Source organism: Natator depressus, chromosome 1 (assembly GCF_965152275.1).
Source record: "Natator depressus isolate rNatDep1 chromosome 1, rNatDep2.hap1, whole genome shotgun sequence".
In the NCBI taxonomy this organism is placed as follows: Eukaryota; Metazoa; Chordata; order Testudines; family Cheloniidae; genus Natator; species Natator depressus.
This window is the reverse complement of record NC_134234.1, coordinates 226,919,089-226,946,050: the sequence shown is the minus strand read 5'-3', so window position 1 is coordinate 226,946,050 and position 26,962 is coordinate 226,919,089. Positions and strand designations below refer to the sequence as shown.

General features: G+C 40.1%; 1 protein-coding gene across 4 annotated transcripts in view; it reads right to left on the bottom strand.

The window, feature by feature from the left end:
• SCUBE1 (signal peptide, CUB domain and EGF like domain containing 1) overlaps positions 1-26,962 on the bottom strand; it is a 295,284-nt gene that overhangs the window by 116,370 nt on the left and 151,952 nt on the right. For 2 of the 4 annotated variants that reach the window (XM_074936783.1, XM_074936793.1), the window contains exons 5-7: positions 24,571-24,696; positions 13,445-13,561; positions 10,397-10,486 (exon numbers count right to left, since the gene is read on the bottom strand). In XM_074936783.1, coding sequence (XP_074792884.1) covers positions 10,397-10,486; positions 13,445-13,561; positions 24,571-24,696 — 333 coding nt within the window. The remainder of the gene's footprint in view (positions 1-10,396; positions 10,487-13,444; positions 13,562-24,570; positions 24,697-26,962) is intronic. The other 2 variants (XM_074936801.1, XM_074936811.1) reach the window with 1 other exon arrangement.

The following is a 26,962-nucleotide window of genomic DNA, read 5'->3' as shown; positions in this document are numbered from 1 at the left end:
ATAGGTGGCTACGTTCAAGACATAGTCATCACAGATGCAGCCAATTTGTGTGGTCACTTTTCATGGTATAATCACATATTAAAAATGGATTGTGATAGTGCAATGAAGAGCAGCTAAAAGAAGCTGGAACAAAGAAGGGAATAGTTAAGGACTACGTCCAGTTGGGAATGGGACTGCTGTGAAACGGATTTGTTTTCATTAGTTCATTGCATCAGCTAAAAAGGAGATGAAGTAAATTAAAGGCTTTGAAAATACAGCGGAATTAACAGAAGAGAAACCTTCTCCACCCATTGACCTTTACAACTTCCGTTATGGAAAGAACTTTCAAGCTGGACACCAACCATTCCATTCACATGTCTTTTTTTTTTTTTAAATACATCCAAATTTGCCTGCCAATAAACAGCCCTTAATACACTCAACATGGTCCCTATGTAGATAAAAGCTGATGGTAGTGGTTGATTGTTGCAATACACAGATATCATTAGTGATTTTGCATCACTGAAAGAGGGACTTGCATCACTGACAGAGTGTGTGTATCCCCCACAGTCTTTCTGAGCCTGTGAGGAAATTTTAAGGAGCAGCACTGTATTATATATATAGAAGACTAAAACTCTAATGGAAGAGGATTATCATTTTCCATTATGCTGATGAAAGGATGAGTCCCCAAAGCTCTTATTACAACTTTGTAAGTGGTTTCTTATAGTGAAAGGAGGGATCTTTGCAGCAACGTGTGTACATTACGGGAGTAATTCTGGGTATGTCTACAATTTTGCAAAGTGATACTTGAGGAGTGCTGAGTGTGATGTGATTGATTAGCTTTCTAAAGCCCTGCAACTGCTTTCGTTGTCTAAAGACATCACCTGAAACAAACAATATAAACCTCATAAGACTGAGATCCTCATAATGCAAAAGATACAACAAATGCCATGTCAGCTATAATTGGTGTCTGGTTTTTAGGGCCATAGCCTAATATATTGCTTGAAGGAGAGAAAAATCAACCCTTATAGAAAAGGATGAATACCTGCAGGGTTTGTGTAGAAAATAAGTTGGTTATCATAGAAATTATTCTTAAAAAACAACATAACTTAATAGAGAATGTCATTTCCATAGAACTCTTGAACTAATGTTTAGAATTCTATAGCAGAGCAATATTTCTCTGTTAAATTCCGCATTGTAATTGGAAATATATATATATATTCATTCTATAGTTTTTGTATAGATTCTGCTCCCATTGAGATCAGTAGCAAATCAATAAATTTGGTGTAGACTCAGGCTCTTGATTTCTGTAGAACCCAGTAGGTTTCATCCTTATGACATGAGTCCAACAGAGGTATTGGTAGGAACATCTGAGCTGGTGAGAATGGGAGGCAGCCTCCCAAGCCATTTCCTGTAGAGAAGACCTGACACTGCAGGAAAAAGGGGCAGACCACCTCTTCAATGAAACCACCTGCTCCGGGTGCAAGAGGAGGGGAATGTGTAGCTCAACAGGATCTGCTGCCACAAGTAAGAAGAACCCTTACTAAAAGGGTATAAACTGTTTCAAGGTTGGGTTCAGCCATCCCTAATTATAATATATGCCAAAGACTGAAGGTCAATTCATTTACAGCCCATGTAACTTTTCTTTCCAAAAGACAATGTGTTCCACAACTTTTTTTAATAAAAGATTGTATGAAAGTCCCAAATGTAATAGGCTCCTGTGTGCCTTGTTGCTGTCCAAGGACACTGATCAGGGTTGTGCCTCATTCTGAGGCAGAAAAGGAATGGAAGAGGAGAACTTCAGGGGATGGGGATTCCCTTAGAAGAAGAACTTTTCCTTAAATACTCCAAACCAATTTTGCATGGTTAAACTGCATAGGCTTGGATGTGTGTGCGTGTATGTACATACAGTGCAACATACTGAGTTTTGAACCAGAGCAGAGATCAGTGTAGCTGAGAGGGAGAGGCAATAGTGGATCTAAGCCAGTTTTCCTCATCTACATCCGAAGGCTGGCCAAGGGCCACAATGACCTTAGTGCAAGTTAGAGCAGCCTAAAAAGCAGCCTCTAACTTGAGCCAGCTTGTAATGGCCCAAAAGCCATGACCCCAACAGGATCCAGTAGCGCTGGAACAATTTTTATAGGGGGGGCGCTGAAGGCAAAAACCATGTATTTGGTTTACAACTTCAAGCCATGGTGTGTGGCAGCACCCCTAGTTTCAGCACCTATGACAGGATCACCAGAATGCAGTGCACTCTGGCCTTGCACCCAACACATATCCTACACCAGGAGGGCCAAGAGGAGCTAACATAGAGCCAGTTTTATTCCAGCTTAAGAATTCCTTCATGGAGAAGAAATTCTCAGCTGCTCATTTAGAGCCACTTTAAGGTCCCTTAACGAGCACTGCGCCACCAGTTACCATTGCATGGGCCAGTATCTGGCTAATAACGTCCTGAGCCCAATCCTGTCTCACACTAGAATTCATACAAGACTTGTACAATACAGATGGCGGAGTACAACAATTTCTGGTCAGAGTGATAGTCTTAAATTCAGTTGTCTATCAGAGCAAAGGTTCACACGTACAACCTGTATACCAGTCCTAGTCATAAAAAAATGGGCATTCACTCTTAATCCAACTGTCTATACCTTAGCTTGTGTAAAACACAGACCAACATTAGTGTGTTTGTGAGACAAATTATTCCCAAATGAGTGAAGATTAAAGCCACATCTGAAAGGAAACTAAATGCTTGTGCAATTTATACAGAAGTACTAAAAGGCATTTTAAAGTATGCAGAGAGCATTTGTTTTCATAATGCTGCCTCCCCCTTTCTTGCCATTTTTCTTTACTTTCTGCCTTGCTTCTTAGTAGATTTATGTCAGACAGAGCTGACTTAACAGAAGCCAGTCAGCAGGCCTGCATTTGTGGGCAGAGAAAGGAATATGTGAATGGGTAACATTTGAATTTAGGAATTTGTTTTTTAGGTCTTCAAGTGGAACATCAAGGGGTTGGAGGTTTTGTGTGTATGTACAGATGAACACACACACACACACACAATTTTATAAGGATATGAAAAATAATGAACAGAGTTTTTTGACACAATATGCACCAAATCCTCTCAAATGGGCTAATCTTAAGAATTCACAGTTAATCTGTGTTAACAAAGGGTTATCAAAGTAAAATAGTGTGGTACTAATGTAACTGTTGAGAAGAACTACAAGATGACAACTAGAAATGGAATTTATATGATGTAGAAGGCTAACACTTGGAATCAAATAATAGTTAAGGTTACAAGTGAGAAGTCTGGTGGTTTTATCTTAATCCCTATTTGTACTCTCATAAAGTTCAGCCAATGGACAGTCTCACCACAGGAAAGAATGATAGCTGTGATGAACTGAGTTACAGTGGGAGAGGCTGGCAGAGTACCTATCTGTAGTGTGCCTTGCTCAGCTATTTGTCCCTCATTTTCAAGAGTACTAATCTCAAAATTACAGACAGAGGAAAAAGGCTGTCTCAAGCCTTCTTATCAAGGGGCAGAATACTAATTAAGACCGACACGTAATGTGAAGTCAAAGTGGCTACAACTTTTAGTGACAACAAATACTATTGGTGCACTTGTGAAGGGTGCTGGAAGAGACACAGTAAATCAGAGAGTTCCTTAAAATGTCCAGGCCAGCGGGCTTATCAGATCTGAGGTTGACCGGCCAGTTCCCTGATTGATAGGTTGCAGGGCTGTTCAGAACCTGTGATCCCTGGCTTGGGCAGAACCTGTGACAGAGATACTTTCATCCTACATCCAACTATGTGGGCATCACTGATGGAATGCCACCAGGTTATGCAGGCACCCCATATTCCTCCAGCACCTCTGCTGAACACAGTGGGGAAGGCTCCTTTGCTAAACATATGCCGCACTCTGGACACACCACTAGCAGCCTGCTGCTCCAGATGGGGCCAGATGAGGATTTGGGCATGGAAATGCTGGTAATGTCTGCCATTGTGCCACTTGTTTGCAGTGGGCAGTATTTATATTTTGTTAGGAATAGGAGAGTTCCATCTTACCTATTATTAATACTCCAGAATTGTTCTTCTCATAACATATCCACCTACCAATCCAAAAATTGCTGGATATTGGCCGTGTCCAATAGAAACTAGAAGCAAAAGTACATTGACTATGATCCTTTACGAGACAGGCAGATGCTCAGAACCCTAGAAGAAAGTTTTCCTATTTGGAATGAACCCTGATGAGATGGAAGAAAATAAGGGGGAGGAGGAAACTCAAAGGACTATTGGCGAATAGTTATTTTATGAGATTAAATTCTGAAGATATATGAATTTTCTAGTAACACAAAACTATACTATTCTCATTCAAATCACCTTGTATCAATCCTGTAGCAATCAGAAGAAGAATATGAGGGAGAGAACAATACTAACATGTAATCACATGATTGAACATGAGCAAGAAGAAGAAGAAATTAGATGAATTACATACACAGGGAATGAAAAATGTTAGATGGGAAGGAGAACCTGCAGGATCAGTAGACCAATGGTTAAATTTTGCACTGTTCCCTCCCTGATACTCATCTTTTGATTGTTACTTCCCAGCAGTTTCAGGATTGGCAGAAGATTATTTGTATGAAAATGAGAGAAGGATCCCACTTCCACCATCTATTATTTGGTGAAAATGTGGAGACACAACAAGGCTACACCCTTGGAAATCTGCTCCTAGTAAGGCCTGTTTCTCTGCCTTGGGAGTTGCTACAGATCTAATGAAGCACATCTGAGACTCTGGTGCAGATGTTTTATGAACATTAGAGGATTCCCTAGTGGCTGTTCTGGTCATCTGAAATAGTGACGTTAAGGAACCTTTTGACCTTTTCATTATAACTGGTGAAGAGAGCTTCTTACCACTTCTTAAGGGTGAAGTCCTATTTAAGTAGAACTTGAGGGGTCTGAACACAACTAGGGAATGTAGAATCATCTCCTTCTGACAGATGGGTTGGGGCAGAAGATCATCTGACTTAAAATAGAAAAGCAAATTGACATTTGGTACTAGTAATGATTCTGGAGAAGATCGGAGACCTACCCATCAAGTAAAGGATTGGAGAAAAAGGGTCTTTACAGGAAATAGCATCCAATTCACTAACTCTATGAGCCAAAGTGGTGATAATAATGAAGGAGACTAACAGTTTTTCCATGCTACCCTGCAGTTTGGATGACAATGGTGTGAACAGCAGCGTGAACCTAAGAGCTGCAGAATTACATTAGTGCAAACTAGGGATCTTTAATTTCATGCCCATATTGTCTAGTTGGGAGCAGTTACAGTACTGCACTTTAGTCCGTGCTGCAATTCACACCCTCATAGTCCAAACTGCAGGGCAATGTAGACATACCCTAATTATCAGATAGTAAAGGAAAACTAACCGCAAAGAATTCAAGGAGAATTTTGGTTACACAGGTAAGAACTGAGTTGAGGTTCCTGGTGGCAATTAGTCTCAATGATGTATTTCAAACATTTTGTTGATTGAAGGAAAGAAGAAATATTAGAGTATATAGCAGTGTTGTTTGGTCTTGTGAGACTGAGCGCTCCCAAGCCGAATAATTGCCATTTAAGAGTTGTAACTCAAGCCTTGTTTTAAATCATTCAATAAGAGGTATAGGACAGAGTTGAGGTACATATCTGAAGAGGCACTACTGGCAGAAAGTGAGCCAGACATTTTGGTAGGCCTTCACTGCACTAGAAAATGAAGCATCTTAATGAAGCATCTTGGTCTACACTTGTGGGGGGGGGGGGTTCGACTTAAGATATGCAACTTCAGCTACGCGAATAGTGTAGCTGAAGTTGGCATATCTTAGGTCGACTTACCTGGCTGTGAGGACGGCGGCGAGTAGACCGCTGCCACTCCCCTGTTGACTCTGTTTCCGCCTCTCGCGAGCTGGAGTTCCGAAGTCGATGGGGAACGCATTCAGGGATCGATTTATCACGTCTAGATGAGACATGATAAATCGATCCCCAATAGATAGATAGATTGATCACTACCTGCCGATCCGGCGGGTAGTGAAGACCTGCCCTTAAGAGGAATAGTTGAAAATATGAAGCATTAGCCTGTCAATCTCCATGCTGTTAGGGACAGGAAAGTCAGGATCAGGAATCTGGTAGCAGAAGACTGATCAGCTGAGACAGGATGCACAGTTCTGTGATATTCCTTCTGAGGCTAGTAAGGAACCTGCCAAATTTTCTGGGAGATAAACAGAAGACGTGGGCATTGGGGAGGGTGAACATACACTTAAGAGCACAGCCAAGGCAGAAAAGATTCACATTTCAAGATAAGGGATCATTGTGTTTGGAACAATAAACATATTAGGTAAAAAGATGTGATGGTCTCTTCCTAAGTGGATAGGATCGAGATGATTTTGAACACAGACTGCGGAGCTCCTGTGCCTCCCTAGTGATTTATAGAGACAGTTGCTGTCTGATTGTTGAATTCTGTCAGGATATCTGACATGAAGATCCGAGATATGAAGTGCTGAAGACCCTAGCCCACGGTCCTGAATTGAAGAAAGCTGATGCTTCATCAGGCTTCCCATGTGAACCAGAGGCCCTAGCATGATTGGTTTCCCATGTGTGCATCCCATACCCTGAGATTGCCCTCTATCATAATCCTTAGTACACTAGGATATGACATACTTTTGCCTTTTGAGGTTATTCATGATGAGTCATTAGTGGAGAGATCTTTGGACACCAAAGAGCTGAGGAACATGATAATCGGAGAACGCCTCCATCCCAGACCAATACCAGGAACACCTGTAGAGTTCTGTTATGGAGCAGTGCCAGCTGGATTGTGTCCACTAATGCAACCATTAACCCCAGGAGAGGAAAGGCTTCTGATTGAGAGATCCTGGCTCAGCAAACAATCTCAGACAACTCTGTGATGCCTCTTCTCCCCGATTCTAGTAATAACCCCATGCTTCTGCTCATAAAAAACCTGTGACACAGTTGAATGAGGTTTGGAGTGTACACCAAGAAGTTCTTTTCTCAGTTTACAACAATACTGTGGATTTGTAGTACACAGAAGTCTTGATGGAGATAAAGGACACAGGATACAGCAGGCCATCCACCTCATGAAATATTTGTATCTCCTCTTCCTGTTGGGTGGCCCTGGTCCAGGTGTGAGTGAAGAAACTGTCAATGAACTGGAAGAATAGGAGTGTGGAGATATGTCTCCTTTAAGTTCACAGAGCAGAGAAAGTCATTCAGTGAAACTTCCTGAATGATGAGGGCAGGAGTCTCCATTCAGAACCACTGAGTAGTTCACACTGAGGGGATATAGGGGTGAAGGGGTGGGTGGGGAGATATAAAGGATAGTTCAAACTCCCTTGGTCCTCTTAGACATTATGAAAAATTGTGGGGAAAACTCCTAGTGACAGGCTGAATCGCCCTGAAGATGAGTAGATTGCAGATTGTTTTAGAATATCCTGTCTCTTGTCTGCCCTCCAAGGTATAGAGAAAAATATATGTAGCAAGGAAAGAGAATTCTATCAGATTCCCTCTTCATGATGTCTAGCCATTAGAGGGTGACATATAGTCATACTGTGTTAGTATGTATTACAGAAGAACCTAATCTATGTTGCTTCTGAAAGGTAGTGTAGCAAATGGATGAGACCTAATTCTATTATATTGGAGGCCAGGAGTCTATTCCCAGCTCTGCCTGAAGTGACCTTGTGCAAGCTCTCAGTTATCTGTGAAATGGGTTAATGAAATTGCTCCAGGTAGCAATATAAAGCCTTGGTTCACAATAAGGGTTGTGAAGGAACAGAAATATTAACAGCAGTCAAGGGAAGAGCTGGGACTAGAAATGGTGGTCTCTAGGCTTGCAGTTTAGTGCACTTTTCTCAAAACTACAGGGCACTGTGGGAGGATCTCCCCCACTTCCTTCCCTTAAATCACATGAAAGTTGGAGCTTTTCCTCTCTTCACAAGATTGCCTGCAGCAGGGGTCAAAATCACAATAATAAATTTGTGAGAATTGGCAACATTGTGTACTTTCTATAAGACAGTTTGAAAAGTACAAAAAGAGACAATGGCACTGTAAGCTATTTGGAAAAGTCACTAACTTTGAAAATGCATTGGAATACTATCAAAGACAATCAGAGGTTCCCTGTGTACCAGAAATTAGATCAGAAGCTGCTGCTGCCCTTTCAGATTTGATTTCAGTAGCTATTCAGTTCTAATTGACAACTTTCCTAAGGATTCTATAGTCTAGCCACTGCATGTATTTCCCATCTTGGCCAATATATGTTAATAGAGGAGTTATTGAATGTTTCTGACCACTTATATGACCAGTTGGATTGTTAACCCCTTGCTTCTGCCCACATACTACTAAATGTTAATGGGAGCCTGATATATTTAATAAGCATACTGATAACCATAACTTTTTTTATTCTGTTTTTTTTTCACTCTAGTCAATAGTATAACCTTTTTTAGCCAATAGTATGGATTGTTTTTCAGCTTTGATGATCGGGCTGGTCACTTCTGGACATCAGAAGGTCCAACGGCAATTAGAGTATGTGTGCTCTAATTTTCGAAAGGGCCTAAGGAAGCTACGCACACAATTCTTGCTTTCAGTGGTCATGGGTGCCTAACTCCCTCTTTGAAATCCCTGGCCAAACCATTAACTGTGCCCTAGGATGCTGGATGATCTATACCAGTGGTTTTCAATCGGGATCCACAGACTATGTCTAAGGAATCTGCGAAAGGCTGTCATTTCCATAGAACAGTGGTTTTCAACCAGTGGTCCACGGACCTTTGGGGGTCCACAGACTATGTCTAAGATTTCCAAAACTGTCTGCACCTCCATCTGAAATATTTTAGGGGTCCGTAAATGAAAATAAGTTGAAAACCACTGATCTATACAATAACTTATGCAAATCTAAACGGGTTTGTGGGTATTCAAATCATTATTATACAATAAATTACACCTATGGATTGTCTGCTACATCATTTCATTTCAAACTTTTACTACGTTGCAAACCTGTAGAAACTCCAGTGGCAATAGGGGAGCAGATAGCTGAGGGATTCAGTAATAGGATACAAAGTATTTTACCTACATATAACCATTTAATACCATTTTAGATTGATAATGCAAAGCCAGGTGTCAAAATAGCATCAAAACCACTAACAACAATTGGAACAATTATCCTAGTTATCAAGGATTAAATTAGCATAGAAACTGAACAGTTCTCTTGTCCTCTAGAAATGGTCCTTCCAGATCAGGACTCAGGTTCACAGACAGTGCTGAACCTATGAAGTGCTCAGTACCTTTTAGGATTGGGCTGATAATTGCCAGGGAACTGACAGGAAGCTTGTATTGCCAGTTCATATGCTATACCTCTTCTATGGATAAATAAAGAACTCCAGGTTCAAAGACTGGCAATCTGGCACTTTTCACCTGTGTTAAATACACTTAAAATCTAGTGGGGCCATTTTGCATCATGTGAGACGGATCAAAACTGAAAATACAGTCTGACCAACTGGCTGGATTTCTCCAAAGTAGCAGTACAGTTCAGTAATCCATACTCTTCGATGACATTTGTTATGTGAAAAGGAATCTGGCAGAGATCCAGCCACCACAACCTTAAAGAATAACTCAGCAGGAAAAGCAACCAGATTGTTGATTCTGTTCCCATACCATATGCTCCTATGAAAACCAAAAATGCAAGCTCCTTTTTATTTGCAAAAAGAACACCATCATCAATGGTCATACGTATAATATGAACAAGACAGTTTATTAGATGCCTGAGCAATTGATTAGTATCAGAAGCAGAAGAATTATCTTGGTCGTTCTTCTTCCACTCTTTAGCTGATAACCCACAGAAACAAACCATTCACTAATCTTGAGAGAAGATCATATTAAAGCTCACTAATCACAATAGTTTTCAACGTATCAGTGCTAAGGAAATAAATGAATTTCTAGCAATAATATATACATTTCACTCAAAAGTACTGCAAAAAACTTAACTAAGCAAATATAACACCATATATGAAAAAGAGCATCATTTTATATCATCATCCACTTATAGACTAAAGGCAGGTCTGACACATGAGATTTTATGTGAACCCTGGATCCACACATACATACACAAATCACACATAAGAAGTAGTTTGCAAAAGGTCAGTAAAGTTAATGGCAAAAATTTCTTTCAATGCAGAAGAAATTGAACATGAAAACTGCAGGGTTAGGGGAAAAAGTTTACAAATGAGAAATGAAATTGTATGATGGAAGACAAGAACTTAAAAAAGGTGACCTCATAAACATAGATGAAATAAACTAAAAATAAATTTTTAAAAAAAGCAAACAAAAAAAATCCATACACACACACACAGACAAAGTGAGAGCACAACAAAGGAAGTGGAAGAAAAGTGTTACCCATAAGTAGCCGCCGTTTCACCCTCTTGTCCACATCAGCTACTGACGTGGCATTGTACTCAGAACTCTCAATTGCAGCCTCATCCTTCTCTAAAACACAAGTAAGGGACAAACATGGAGCAGTTGGTTAATCAAAAGCCCAATTTTCCGCTGCCTACGACAGTTTCTTGGCATGGCACAACCAAAGCCAAGAAGCAAGCCATGAAAGCACTAAATCCCAGTTAGAGAGTTAATTCCACTTGAAACCCCAGAAAAAAATTAAAGGGTGCTTGGGGCAGAAGGGGAAGGAAGAAGAGGAGGAGGAGGAATGATAAATGACAAAGTAATTAACCAGAAAACACACACAAAGCTTGTTTCCTACTAGAGAATGAGACAGCAAACAGGACTGCCCCAGACAGATGTTAGTAATGGAAATTTAAATACAAGGGTTCTAGTTAAACAAACTATTAAAGACAAACTGTAAAGTGATTCAGGCTGATGGTGGGATCAGGATCTGAAAGTGGCAGGCTGAGGACAAAGATGAGACAGACACACAGAGCTAAAAGAATCCGGTGATGGAAGGGCATGGGTGCACCATAGTCGTGTACACATTGACAGAGTGTTTAAAAACCAAACAATGCATGCAAATTTTAAAAAAAGGAAAAACCCCAAACCAAAAAACGAACAACAAACCAAACGAACACAAAAAAGATCAATTTGGGCAGTGCTGGTTGCCTGCTTGTCTATGAAACACTACGAGCTAAACATTCAATGCTAGAAAAGATGTTGCAAGAACAGGGTTTAGCAATTTTATAAGCATGCAGTAAGCAAGATGATGTCAGCAAAGGTCATTTTGCAAATAATTTCTGATATCCTATAGGTAAGAGTTTCAATTCAGCATAACAAGGACTTTAGTTGAGTTATGCTTCATTAGAAATACATAGAAACAATCATTCACAAGGGAGGGAAGAGATGAGCAGTAAGTGAAGTAAAAATAAAGGTTTCTCATACAGGAAAGCAATGGAGAAAGCAGCAGCTGGGTAAATAAAATGATTTATGCAGTGTGGGGGAGTTGCTTTATTAAAAAAGCCAAAACAAAATGCAAGTGGGGACTTTCACATGCAGCAAACATTAAAAAAAAATAAAAATCAGGCAAACAAAGACAAAATGTGTTAGACAAAGGGTCAAAAAGTATTTATCTGGCATTGCAGAAGTTTGCATTCTTGCAGTGATGCCCAGAATATATACACCACTGAAGACAGCAAACAGTGGAATAATGGAAATGAGAAGGAGGAGGAGAAGGCGGCGGCTGGCAGGTTTGATCTGTGGCAACACTACATGGTTGAGTTGTAACGAGAAGTTTTTAAACAAGTTCTAGATGGGATCAGGCTGCAATAGAGGCTTTTGTTTGAGATATTGTGGGTTTTTTATTGTTCTGTAAATAATTAATGAACGTCAGTTATCAGACAAGACAGGCAATCAGGAACCATCACCAGAAAGCAGGAATAAAAATGTAAAAAATAAATAAAAATTAAAAAGTGTGTTCTAAAAGAAAGAACTACTCAGAGGGAGGAAAATCAACACAAGCAGTAATATGTGACTTACATCGCAGGACCAAAGAATGTAACATGGAGTTGTGTTTGTTACATTACAAAAATGAAAAATTATAGTAATAGAAAAAGCCAGGCGTGTATACATCCTTTTGAACATGATGGACAAATTTAAACATCAACCTGAGGAAATCAATGAACAGTGAACTCTTGCAAATGGGAGCATCAAAAATTTATTTTATGTTCCTCAATAAAACCTGGTATTAGGGCCCTCAATCCTGCAAGCTCTCCGCACATGGAACTCCCATAGACTTCAATAGGAGTTCCTTATGCAGAGGGACTGCAGAACTCAGACCAATATGTTAACAGAAAGTACTGATAGAGAGATCCTAACAGTCCAGGAATAGGTAGTGTATACAGCAAGACATGGTAATTGTTGTACCTTGATAACTTTTCCTTTAGTGAAGGCTACAGCCCTGATCTGGTCATGAGATCTGTGCAATCGGACCCCTTTCCCTATGCTGAGACCTATCTGAGGTCAATTCCATGAGCTGGCATAGGGGTTTGTCTGAACAGATCTCGCTGCCTATGGGCCTGGTCTCAAGCCCACTGAAGTAATCTGAAAGATTTCTATTGAATTCAGTAGGCTGGGGATCAGGACCTGTATGTTTTCAAATATGGAGAAGGGAGAGAGAAGACTAAGAACTTCCATCTAATTCTGAAAGTATTTAAGCTTATTTTTTATTTTTTGTATGACTTTCTACATTTTTGAAACAAACTAATCAATAACAATGTGAAGATGATGAAAACCATTATGGATTTTTAGGTTCTGATTTTGAGAGTAAGAGCGTAAAAAAGGAACATAACCACTGATTAACTTATTGCAAAAAGTTCCTTTTTGTACAAAAACGGATAATATTATGCAAACAATGTACTTTGTAATAATAAATATTTGCATGGCATCACCCAGGATGCTTCACTTCCTGCTAGGCCATTTTCCCATTGACAGTCACACTGGAAGCTTACTCACGATGAGTACTATTATTTTGCTATAAAGCAAAAACAAAAAACCAGGAAAGCAAGCATATCATGGACATTAAATTATCCCCAAATAGAATTTAAAAAAATATTAGGATCAAATCCTACTCACCTTACTGATGTGAGTAGTCCCACTGAAATCAATGGACTGCTCATATGAGTAAAAAGGGGTAGAGTTGATCCTTGATCCATAGTTACCTTTTGTGCTTTTCAATTTTAAAAGTTATTAAATTCGATTTATAAAAACAGAATTAAAATGACAAAGCAATGACAATGGGATATTTCACAGACAAACATTTACATAAAACAATCATAACTGTATGCCTCTAATCTCTTTGCAAAGTTTGACCCTAACTGTTATGACCAAAACCTACTATTGCACACTCCTCTCAACAATAGTTTTAATCTCCTAGCGTCCACACACACACCAACTCATTCTACCATATTACTAGTAAAAAGTGTGCTTTAGAGAGGTACTTACCGATGCATGTTCGGCCATCTGAGTGCAGGGCATACTTCTGATGACAACCACACACAGGACCAGTATCTGTGTCATCACAGGTGTGTTGGCAGCCTCCATTTCCATAGTTACAGGTTACTAGTTTTGCCCAAAATGTATGTGTATATATGAATACATAAATAAAATTACAATGAAACCAATTAGTTTTTGAGGGCCTTTTTAGAATACAGAAGATCAGTTATAAAGCAAGACATTAGACAACACAACATTTTTATTTATGGGTGTTTCCACTCTCTGTTCTTTGCCTGGTCCCCTTTTTTTCCTAACTAACTCCTCCCTCATCCATGTAATTAAAAAAACCCAGAATGTTGCACTTTTTAAAATTCATTCTGTTTGGATTAGTTGTTTTCGCATGAATGACCAGCCAATTTCATCTCCTCCTAAAACGCCATGGTTCATATCCATGATATATATGGCACGAAGAAATGAGCAGTCTACTAATACAGACATATTTTCCAGTCTATAGATAGCATTTTTCTTCTCCTGCTGGGCTTCACTCCATAATTGGAGGAAGCAGTGATCCAGACCGCAAGAGCAAAAATACATCAGTCTTGAAATCTATTCTTTCAAAAACTCTAATCCTCCCAGAATAGAAGAATGTTTAAAAATAAGACAGGAGACCCTTTTTCTATTTTTAAAAGCCTTTTTCTGGGACTACAGTATATTGGCTTCAACTCGGAAGAACCTATGGAGATTTCACTATCACTTCAGTATATATTTACTAAAATTACTTCTAACAACAAAGAAATTTTCTGAGACAAAATTCTCAAGGTGGGCAGAATTTAGCAATTTTAAAGAATTTCTAATAAAGCAGATTTTGTCTCAGGAGGGAATTTCATTTTTAACTCATAGGACGCTGGCATTTCCCAAATAGTAATCTGGTTATAATGGGCCTGATTCTCCTCCTGTTTTACACCATGTGTAGTCACACACCTGTGCAAAGTGCACACAAAATGAAACAACTGTGATTTGACAGCGTTTTAAACACACTTTCCTGTCATTATACACAAGTCCAAATGTCTACACCAGGGTCAAGATGGAGAAGGATCAGACCCTTCGTGCATGCATATATTGGAATATATTTTTTTAAAAAGGATTGGGAAATCAAATGTCTAATTATTTACTTATATCATGAATTATTTCAGAGGGTTTTGGCATGTCTAAATATTATGTCAGTTTAAATACTGAATTCTATTAATCAAAGGAAGCTCTCTGGCACAGATATTTATTTCTAAGCCATCCTAGACTGGTTCTAGAACCACAGTATTCTCTGCCATGTTACATTTAAATATCACCAGGATTTCCCTTGCTAGACAGAGAATTTATAAAGTATCCAATTAGGTAAAGCCAAGATTTTTTCTTTTTTTTTTTTAAAGGAACTTAAAGTGAGGCTCTCAAATCCGTACTAAAACACCTCTCATTTTCAAAAGTGCAGAGCGTCTTACAGGTCCGATTCATCTCAATGATCTCACTTTACTAGTCTCTAAAAAATGGAATATATCTGAATTTTCTGGTGTGTAATCACCTGCAAGCAGGAAGAAAAACTTTGCTGTATATAATTATCAGAGGGCTAAAACTAGAGATGGGGCTAAACTGAATATTTTAGGCCCAGATTTAAGACACGTAACTCTGATCTCAACAGGAGCTCAACACTTTCGAAAATCAGGCAGGTGTCTCAATACGTGAAGCCTAACTTCAGGCTATTTTTGAAATCTTGCTAGAAGAGTCGCAAAAAGAGGGCCTGATTCTCTTCACGTTCACCAGTTTTACATTGACTTCAGTGGAGTCACTCCTGACTCACACTGATGTGAGAAGAGAATCAAATCCAGAATGAGATAGATGCCTGGAATGGAGTCTTCCAATGTGCACATTAAAATGCATAACTGTGGAACTTGATTCTCATTCACTTATACTGTTTTACACCAGTGCAACTCCCTTCACTTTAATAGAGTTACTCCTGACCTACACTGGTGTAAGGAGAACAGACATGTTTCTACAAAAAGCTACTCTAGAATGATGCAGTTTAAAGTAATTCATGTAGGATTAAATGCCAATTTCCCTGCTCCTCTGCACAGTGAAGTCTCCATTCACCACACAATATCGCATTCTGCAAAATCATAAAAATGGTTACACTGACAACCCACTAAGTGGGTGGCACAAAATAAAAGTTGGGGTGAGACTTTCAAAAGAGCTGCTTCAGCCTTGGCTTAATTACCCTTCCAATTGAGTCAACTGGAGTTTAATCGTTGTCGCCAGTGTGGGAGCAGAGTTAGGCGAGCACTGAGCACTTTTGAAAATTCAACCCTAGTATTTTTTTTTAAAAGAATTATTATTAAATCAACTCCAGGCAAAATAAGATCTAATTCTGGAACAATTTACTGGGTTGTGGACACTGAGCCAAACTCTACTGTCAGTTATACCAGTGTAAATCCATGGTAACATATTTGAGGTCAGTGGAGTTATTCCAGATTTATTCCAGTGGAATTTAAAAGATAAGAAGGATGGTTTAGAGGGTAGACCACTTGGGAAGTCACTAAATTTACCCCATGCCTCAGTTTCCCAACTGTAAAATGGAAATAATACTTCTGAACCTCGTAGGGTTATTGGGAAGATAAAAATCCATTAATGATTTCAAGATGCTCAGATATTATTGGCGATGAAGGCTATATAACTACATACATAGAAAAACTTGGCCTAGTGATTTCACAGAGGGAATTTTGGACTGATTTTTTTGTGTCTTTTCCTATATCTGCAAAATAAGCCATGCTGTACAGTGAAAAGTATTTCTGATAATTTATTACCCACCTATGTTAGTTTTTAAAGGGGAAACTTGTCAAGGTTGGTCCACAAAAATACTGACTTTCACTACCTTAAATAATAAACTTATTCACTATCTCCTCTTGAAAATGTTACGGTGATGGTGGCTGAGGAACCCAGGGCTGCAACAGGAAATTACTTGATTTAGCAAACTAGTAGTATGCTCTAGATTTAACTAGAGATGGGCCTGAACCAAAAAATCCTGGATTTGAATACTCAGATTTTTGAGGGACTTGAAATCTGATCCAGATTCCTATTTTTAGTTTCTCCCTATCTCTTTAGCAACTTGAACCAAAACTCCAAAGCTGGACCACTATGAACTTTGGGGTGTGAAATCCAGTTCTGCATATATATAAATTGAGGCCCATCTCTAGTTTTAACAAAAGGTTGGAGAGTTTTCCTTCTTCATTGAATGGGCTAAATCCTGGCTCCATTCAAGTCCATGGCAAAACTCTGATTGTCTTTATGGGGCCACGATATTACCTCCAAAATCCAGATCTACCCCTTTTTTATAGAAAAGTATTATAGTGAGCTGCCTAAGAAATCCAAACCCGCTTTCTACAAAGAGATTTCTTGTAAACTTCACAATATGGCTACACAAAAGAATAAATTAGAGTTCAGAATGTATGGAAATAAAAATGCTCAAAAAACTAAGTCAAATGTTTTGACCTACCAGCCTTGACAGTGCCCTTTTAACAGATGTAAATCACAGTAGCATACTATACATTACATTATTATGATAAAAACAAGTGGATGCAAATTAGTGTCTAATATTTCTCACTAAAGGAAAAGAAACATTTGTTAGACTTTATGGGCCAGACAGTCTTATCTCCATAAAGCTGGTGTAAAACTAGAATAACCCTACTGAAGTCACCTTGATAGACATGTGTGAATACCAAGGAACTCTAAGAGAGATCAAAATATCTGGCTATATCCCATGAGAACTACGGCACTGTACTAAAACCAGATCATATGCATAGGGTAAGCTGCCACCATTAGAAATAATCGGCTAAATCCTTCCCTGGCTTCTCAATCTATGGAGAACATACATTTTGTGTAATGCATTCTCTGCCACAGGGTTCTCAACAGCAAAGAGCAGCATTTGACAGCGAAGGCCAGGGCAAAGCACTGATAAGTGTTCTTTGCTGCTTCTCTGAGCAGGGGCAATATGCATATCCACCATGTGTCCACTAGCACTTCCTGTAGATGGCAGCATATGGGCTAGTCGGCTCCCTAATTCATGCCCCCTTGTGCATCAGCAGAGAATATAATCGAACCCTTAGAGTTTAAAAATGTGATCTTAAAGTTGTAATGCCAATGAGTCATTATTAGAAGTAATGAGCCAGATCCTCACTTGTGTTGGGACAGCTTTGTCTCACCACTTTCCCAGCACAAAGCTATCCTAAACCTGGCTTACCTGCTCCTGGGAGTGTCACCCCAGTGTAGGGGGGAATCTTCGGGTGATATAGGTACCATAGCTCAGCTCATCCTATGCTCCCTCTCTTCCTGGCTGTCAGCTCAGGGCATGTTGCTAGGGGGAAAGGGGTGTAGCCAGTGTGTCCCTATGCCCCAGTGATCTCTGGCTACCATTAACAGCACCTTAGGGCCACTGGCAGCTGGTGCAACTTCGAGAAGCCATATGGCTCCTCTAAATTGTGCTGGTGGACGGGGGGGTGGGTGGGAGAGAATCAGACCTATTCAGATTAGTTGAGGATCAGGAGAGCACCAAGGTGGCTGAAAGCAAACGGCCACTTTTTCACCTCCATCCTGAGCTACTCTAAGCGGTCCTCAGACACAGTTTCGCGTGTGGGCCAACATTTTAAATTAATATGAAGAATGATGGCTGCCTCAGAAACAACATTTACAATCATGAAAATGAGGAAGAATAGCTCAGAAAATGAGTAACAGATAAAGGCCAGATTAAATTAGACATTAAATACAATAGGGATTTCAAATATATAGCTATATTCCATAGGAAAAAGCTACATTAAAATAACATTATTAAGGTTGCAAGTTCAAACACCAAGGCCTTGTCTACACTACAAAATTTAATTGACCTAAGTTAGGTTGACATACAGCTACCACAGCAATTACTGCAGTGGTTCATGTCCTCTGTTGGTGGTGCAGGTCCTCGCCAGGAGCACTTCCAACAACTTAACTATGTGGGGCACTGACAACTGGAAAACCCCTCCCCCCAGAGGCTGACAGCCAACAGGTAATGTAAGTAATGCAGTGTCTACACAGACACTATGTTGCCCTAACTACATCGATCTAAGTGCTACGCCTCTTGCAGAGGTGGAATAATTAGGTCAGTATACACGTACACTGTGTACATATACACGTACACCGCTGGGAGCAAAGTTGTAGTGTAGATGCTTACACAGATAGGTCATGTAAGCTGCCTTACATTGATCTAACTTTGGTGTAGACCAAGCTTTAGAATTCAGCTTGCTTCTGCAACCTTAATTCTGCCTGGTAACTGTATGGCCCCCCAACATTCATTTTGTTCTCTTTTGTGATACCCTTCCCTGGGGACAAGGAGCTTCTGGAAGAAAAAGAACAGTCTTATGGAGGAAATAGTATCTGATTCTATACAAAGATTGTACCATAATACACACACGAGGTACGGGTAAGGGAGTGCAGAATCAAATGTATGTGACCAACACTAATTCTGGCATTTCCTAACTTTTCTGAGTGCTTGCTTTTGCAACCTTAATAACATTATTTTAATGTTTAATACATATGTGTGATGAATATCTAAACCACATCTGATTTGCACACATTTCTGAGCTCTCTCAAGCTACTCAGAATCGAACTGAGAGTGACCTCAAAAATGCATGTTACAAGGATAGTTTAAAGCTTAACACTCTAAAGTGGCTTTAGAATTTAAGCTATTTTAAGGAGTTAGCCAGCTTACCCTCTTAAGCCACATTAATATCTTTGTGTGCCTTATTACATGGATTTATATTTAGAACCTGATCAGATTTTGAACCTAGTATTTAGTATCCAACAATTTAAAAAATATTAGGATAATTACATCCCTATCTATTACCAAATGTGGCTGAAGTGTATGTTATTGCCAAGACACCATGTAATTTTCAATAAGCTAGATCTACATTTTGTAGCCTGGGTGCTGGGAGTTTCTGTAACAGCTGGTGCAGCACATTGGCAATTCGTGGCAGCTTCAGATAAACTAAAAAAAAAAAAAGGAGTTTTATATTGAATACAATGTGCAATGAATAAAGCTAGGAGTACAGCATGGCTTGTTTTACTAATATTGATATTAAATTTATTTTATTCTGCCCCAAATTTTCAACGTTCTGCAGATTTTTGTATTGACAGTACCTAACTGCACCACAACGTTCTCAGGGGAAGCTGGAGGGTCCTGGAAGGCGTGGGAGAAGGTTTTGATTTGTAGAGTAAACATATTGGGTAGCATGTTTGAAAGTACTCGTGCACTGGCCTAAGTCTGCTCTCAGCGAAGTCGTTAAAGGTGGGTGCAGGTAAAGTTGTCTATATAGTTAAGGTTGCCCAACACTTTTCATTATAGGACTGTGACCCAGGAACCTGTTGGTGCCAACTGGCAGATGGCACAGAGGGTCCATAAAGTTTTATAGGGGGTCCCTGGGGTCAGATATATGCATATAATTCACTAAAGGATGACATGTCATGTCTTTACTGAGAGCCAGTAGCCCACTGCTCATCATAATCATGGCAACATGTATGTGCAGATAATATTTAAGGAGTTACATGCCTGTACTGCAAATTATGTTCTTAAAGCAGGTAACCAGGAGGTGACATGTCTCAGACAGATTCTTTTCAAGCAAGAGGTAACAGATACTCATCTCTCTGTCTGTTCAGGTGGGTATTGGGCATTGTATGTCTCACAATGGATGCTTGTTTGCATACTGACCCAAATGGTAACCAAGAGATTGCAAAATCTTCCAGAAAGGAAATTTACAGGAAGAAATAAACAACAGGTGCGGATCTTGTTTACAAACAAAGACAATGGATTGTTGGGGTATATCTGGAGGTGCAGAGGTACATCCTGGATCCTTCGCAGAGGAGGCAAACTAAGGAACAGTCTGAAGGGGAAAAGAGGATGAATGGATTGTGCTCAATAGAGCACATTTCTCTCCAGACCTTGGCAATGAACCCAAGATTCCTGAATCTCAACATTCCTCTGATGTCAGCAAATATCTGTGAAACTCACTGGCAAAGTGTGTGTCTGATGCCACTCTGGTGGGTGGTCCTAACAGAGGATGACCACCTACTATTGCTGTCAGTTACTCCTTTAGTTCAAATGGCAGAGGTCTGTGTGGTGGATCTAAAGCAGGGGCGGGCAAACTTTTTGGCCTGAGGACCACATTGGGTTTCCAGAATTGTCTGGAGGGCCAGTTAGGGGAGGCTGTCTCCCCAAACAGCCAGGCGTGGCCTGGCCCCTGCCTCCTATCCGACCCCCCCACTTCTTGCCCCCTTACGGTACCTCTGGGACTCCTACCCCATCTACCACCCCCTGCTCCTTGTCCCCTGAGCACCCCCTGACTCCCCACCCCTGACTGCCCCTTGCTGCCCCATCCAACCCCCCCTTTCATTCCTGACTTGCTCCCCGGGACCGCTGCCCCATCCAACTACCCTGTTCCCTGGCCTCTGATCGCCCCGACCTCTATCCACACCCCCTCCCCCGACCACCCCCCCAACTACCCTGCTCTCTATCCAACATCTCCTGCTCCCCGCCCCGTTAGCGCGCTGCTTGGAGCACCGGTGGCTGGCGGCACTACAGCCGCGCTGCCCAGAGCACTGGGTCAGGCCGTGGCTCTGCAACTGTGCTACCCGGCCGCCCAGAGTGTTGCGCTAGTGGGGGAGGGGGAACAGCAGGAGGGGGCTCTGGGGACTAGCCTCCTGGGCCAGGAGCTCAGGGGCCAGACAGGAAGGTCCCGTGGGCCGGATGTGGCCCGTGGGCCGTAGTTTGCCCACCTCTGATCTAAAGGGTCAACCTGCTGATGACCTGTACAGTGGCAAGTATGATTCCACATGATGGATTTTTTGTTCTTTCAGTCACCATTTTTTAAAACCTAGGGCATTACATTTTAAAAAACCTACACTGAAAGTGTGTTTAGGTTGCAAAGTCAAACATTCAGAAATTAGGAAATGCCAGATTTAAGGTTGCTCATGTAACTTAAATTGAGCCTCTCGTGTCTATGTATTATGATATTTTAATTACATAATCACATACTTCTTTTCCCACGGGACCCTGCCTCATTCCATGCACAGGCGGGATCCACTCAGGTGATGAATTCAGGTTGTGCAGTGATGGCTGTGGTTTGTAGAACTCCTGCCTCGTTTGTTGCAGAAGCCGGTAAGTGTGTAATGAGTAGGCAGGGGACTGCAGAAAGAGAAAGGAAGGTCTCATGACTAAGGAAGTTGAATGCCACGCTGAAGAACTGGATTCTATCCCTGCCTCTGCAACAGAGTTCCTATATGATGTTTGGCAAGTCACTACCAAACTTTTCACAGATGGTCACTACTTATGTGTTCCTAATTTTCTGGGTGCCCAACTTGAGAAACATGAGGCTGAGCACTTACAGATGCAAATTAAGTAATTGGGAACTGTACTTGGAACATATTTAGTGCTACAAAATACCAAGTACTCTAAATCCAGGCCCTGCATGTCTCAAATTGGGCATGCAAAACTGGTGGACACTTTTGACATTACTCTCTGTGTCTCAGATTCCCATCTGTAAAACGGAGCTATAATATCACTTTACCTCACAGAGGTGTGGTGGAGATAAATTCATTAATGTTTGTGAAGCACTCAGATATCACAATGATAAATGACACAGAAAAGCCCATGAAGAAATGAATAATTCTGTCTTCAGAGCAGGGTTTGTATAATGTACAGGTCCACACATTGAACTGTGAGGATAAAACAAAATACTCAGTGAGCACCAACCATCTTATGCACTGAATGAGGCAGGAGTCCTGTGGAAAAAAAATCTCTTTGATGATGTAATTAAAAACTGTATCATAATGCATACACACAAGGGGCTAAATTAGGATGGCATGGGCATTTCCTAAATTTTGAATGCCTGACTTCTCAACCTCAACATTCCTTTAATATAATTTGCATATAATTTGCATACACACACACAACTTGACTTGAAGCAGATTTAGGTCATATATAGATTGCTTGCAAAAATGCCATCCAATATGCTTATCCAATTCACCCAGTGTGGGGGAAATCACCTCTTGTTCTACTGCCTCTGTGCCATCCACTCCCAGTTAGCCCTAATATTAAAGCTAAGGTCAGCAGCAGGAAGGGATGTGGCATGTCCTGGTAATCCCTGATCAGCATAAATGGCCTTTAGGGGACTAATACAAGCCAGAATTCTTTAGACCAACCCCAAGGCTGCTCTAATCTATGATGGTGCCAGAGCTAATGTAGGATGACCAAGGTGCAAATCTCTCTTTTGCAGCTCCTTGACTCAGCTGCACTTAGTGCTGAAAAAGGCGCAGCTCAGGATTCAGCCAATTCATTCAAATGATTGCAATGATGAAACTGTTACAAATATTAACATTTAAATCCTCATTACATTTCAGTATTGGACTTTCATAGAGATAAATGAACCAGCTCATTCCTCTCAGAGTTACTGTTTCAGGTTGTCTCACTACTCATACAGATATCACTGTATTGGTTTGTGCTCAGTTCACACTCAGAAGGGCTAGAAGTAAAAAGTTTTTATAGGATTCTGAGCACATTTCTGCAGCAAATGGGGATGAGGATTCTGCAACAAATTCTGTGGCTGTGGAAGACTCAGGGCCCCTGGTTAGGGATCTAAAAAATTCACTATAACTCAAACTACATTTTGAACTCTGCAGGGCACTGAATAAATTCAAGTCTTTTGTTCATCTGAATTGTGATGTGCCTAGTAATATGAAACTGGCAGAGGCCCCAATTCTCCTATCACCATCTTCCACCGATGAAGGCTCAAATATTCCACTAGGAACATACAGATATGTGCAAACAGGTAATACAAGCATAATTATTAAGTAAAGTTAATCTCCATCTTAAATTCTGATTGCACATAGTCAGTTAACAAAACACATTTAAAACTCTACTAGAACACTAATTTTTTTTTTAATGTGTGCTCTTATTTTTCCTTAAAATATTGATAACATGTGCATTAATCTGTGGCACTTCTCAGTGACATTCAAAGATAATCTTTTTCTTTACACTCAGAAAAATATTGCTTATCACATGTAACCAAGGGAGGTCGCATGAAGAAAGAGGTTAAGGTGGAGCAAAGATCATGGCAAAAATATCACCCTAAAGGGGAAACCAGATGGTCCTTTTTGGCATTTTATTCCATAAAGCATTAAAGAAATATAACAGCAATTCTGTGTCCCTTGATCCCTTCCAAAACTTCTAGGGAGTTAGGGAGGCAAGTTAAGGTATTAGTGCCTAATTGAAGGCCAACTAGAGTCAATAGAAAGACTTCCATTGACTTCAGCAGGCTGTGGATAAGGCTCTTACAGAAGGATCAATTGTCTTACCCTGTATGGAAAATCCTATGCTCCCAATTGCACTGGGTGACATGCTTGTGTTCCATCATCTAAAATATGGTATTCAAGAATGTCATGTATGATATGGCCATGTGCCTTCCTAGTAATACCAAAGGCAGTAGTCCATGTCAATGCAACCAATACTACTGAAAACCTTTCTGTCTTTTAAATATGAAAAGTAGGTGCACTTCATTTTATGGCTCTAATGCTTCAATGCCACTTCAAGAGAACATGACTGTCTTGTAAGATAGAATCCTAATGATATGCATTCATTTATAGTGGATGTTTTTGCTTTCTAAATACAGTTAGGATTAAGTGCCTCTTCCCCTGCCCCCATCCCCTTTCCCTGCCCTCTCCCCTCAAAAACAAAACATCTTCTCCCACCTTCCCATTTCCTCTGTTCAAGATAAGAAATGGTGCTGAACTGTAAATTTCAAAGTTGGATCTGAATTGCCCCAGTATTTATTCAGGGGAGTTCAGTTTGAAGGTTTGATATTAGACCAATCTCTTTTGAGGATGTACTCCTAAAAAACTTTTCACCCTCCCCCAAATAAGTACTTCACAAAAAGAACACACTTTAATGGTCTTGATAGAGTCTGAATCACCTCTGGCCAAAGCCTAGCTGATTTCTTTATCTCTGGAAAATAATAGCAATGTGGAAAATAAGACATGTTGGGGCATTTGATATTTAGTCTCCATCTACCTACATTTGCAGTCCTTCTGGTTTTTGGCAAGCTCAAAGCCAGGCCTACATTCACAGGCAACCCCACCTTTGGGCGTCTCCCGGCAGATATGTGCACACCCGTGATCTTTGTTCATACAGTTCATACCCTCTGTAAAGAGAGAAAGAGAGAGAGAAAGAGAGAGAGAAAAAACACAAGTACTGAAAAAAATCCCATTGCAGATTAACTCTAATCAATTTCACAGGTCCATTGTTCCACTGTCAGCGTAATTTTTATCTTCCATCTGGAGAGTGTCCCATTAGGCAAATGAATGCTATAGCAATAAGGGTTTAAAATCAACATATGAGCACCATAAATTACAAAACAAGCATCCACTGGGATCCATTACACCTACACTTCAGACTTATACATCACATTAATGTGGTTATTTTTGTGACTATATAATTTAAAGTTTTTAGTGACAGATTACATGAGTAGGTAAAGAAACTGCACAGAATTTAAAAAGAAATTAGAACTATCAGAGCCCACTGGAATTTGTATCCTTGCAGCCATATGTATTTTGAACATTTAACAGAATGTAGTGAGTATTGAAACACTTAATCATTTTTGTTCCTTTCCAAGTTTATAACATTAAATGATCTACTTTTCAAGAATCTTTCATATACTGTAAATGTTCAAAGAAAAGAGAATACAGTTTTGCAATAAAATGGAGAGGCTGTGAAATTTACACCACAGACTGAAGTTGTGTGCGTTTACACCTATATAAATTCATGCACACCATAGAAGGCCTAGAAGGGGAAGACCTAGTAGTATAGCTCCTTTGGGATGGAGGCAGGGTACCAGGGACCAGAGCCAGTGGAGAGCCATAAGAGGTGCTGCAGGACCCTGTACTTCTTGTGGATTCCTGGGGGCCAGATCCTAATTTTTCACCACATGATGAGGGTTGCAAACCCTGCTTCCCAATGGAAGAATGCAGAGGAAATTCAGAAAGGTCAATCCCATGGAGTTTCCTGGCTCAAAGGTGGTTATCTGAACTGAATGACTAAACCCACTGCCTTTTTTTTTCTTTTTTCTTTTTGGTAAAAAGTTTTACAATTAGAGGCCCAGGTTTTGGGGTTTTTTTGTCTGTCAAGGTTTCTGAAATTCTCAGAGAGCTATTTTTCAAGTGGTGAATCCACTAAGGATTATGTTTATGCATTTTATATTTGGATGGATGCATGGATATTTCTCTCTCTTTTTTATATACTATAAATCTCCTTTCATTCTCTTTCTTTGCCAGAAATGTAGTCATTCCCCAGCAAGCCCACTATTTCATTCTCTCTCTGTGTATAACATATAATGGCATACCAACCATCCTATGATGCTTAAGAGCCAGGGGACACTATGGATCAGCTTTCTTTTTATTATCCTAAAGTGCAAGCATGGGATTTTCAAAAGTCCCTATAGATGATTTAGATTTAGACTTTCAACAGGACTTGTGCTTCTAAGGGCTTATCTTCACTTTGCAGTTAACTCGAGTCCCATCCACACACCAATATCCTTAACCTGCGTGTGCTGATGCTTTTAAATCAAGGTGACCAGTGTTTCAGGGGGCACCAGCTAAACCTCAAGTGGGCACAACTTGTCAGCTGCTCACACAATCACTCTAGTGTGGATCTAAGCTACCATCACTCAAGTGCTGCTAGTCCTCCAATACCTTTCCACAATTCCCCCCCACAAGCAGAAAGGACAGACAAGTTCTCCCATGTCCTTTAAAGCCACAAATGTTGTCACCTTTATGATTCTAAAACCTTGCTAAAATACAAAATAACTTTTAGTGGAACATGCATACCCCTGGAGAGTATAATGTATGTTGTACTGTACTGTAATTACATATAGTCACATGCAAACAGAAAGTGAATAAAACATCATAAAGGAATGGTTGTTTTTCTGAATGAGCAGATATAAAAAAACCTGGGAATGGCCTTGATGAAGTGTTTGAGGCAATTTAAAATCTCTTTCCCCCACACTTCCCCAACAAAGGATTTCAGACACAATGTGTTTGACAAACTGCATTCCGACACACTACCCTCTGGTCAGAAAAGGATCTAGGAAAGATAACACATGCCTGATTGAATCACTTTGCTAAGGAAATGAGGAGGAATTAGACAGATGACAGTAGATATTTAATAGCACAGAAGCCTAATGAAGCAAGTGATTATCAGTATTTGCTCTAAGTTACTGAATATCCGCCATTGTTAAAAATCACGTTGGGAAGAGCTGAATTGTATATTGCTGGGAATGTACAGGAAAATCTAAGATTAGGATTAATTGCAATTTGTGAACAAAGTGAGATTCAAGGGAGAATTTTATCCAAGTATTAGTGTATATTACAAGAGCATTCAAGGTATTATATTCACTGCATACCAGTGGTTTG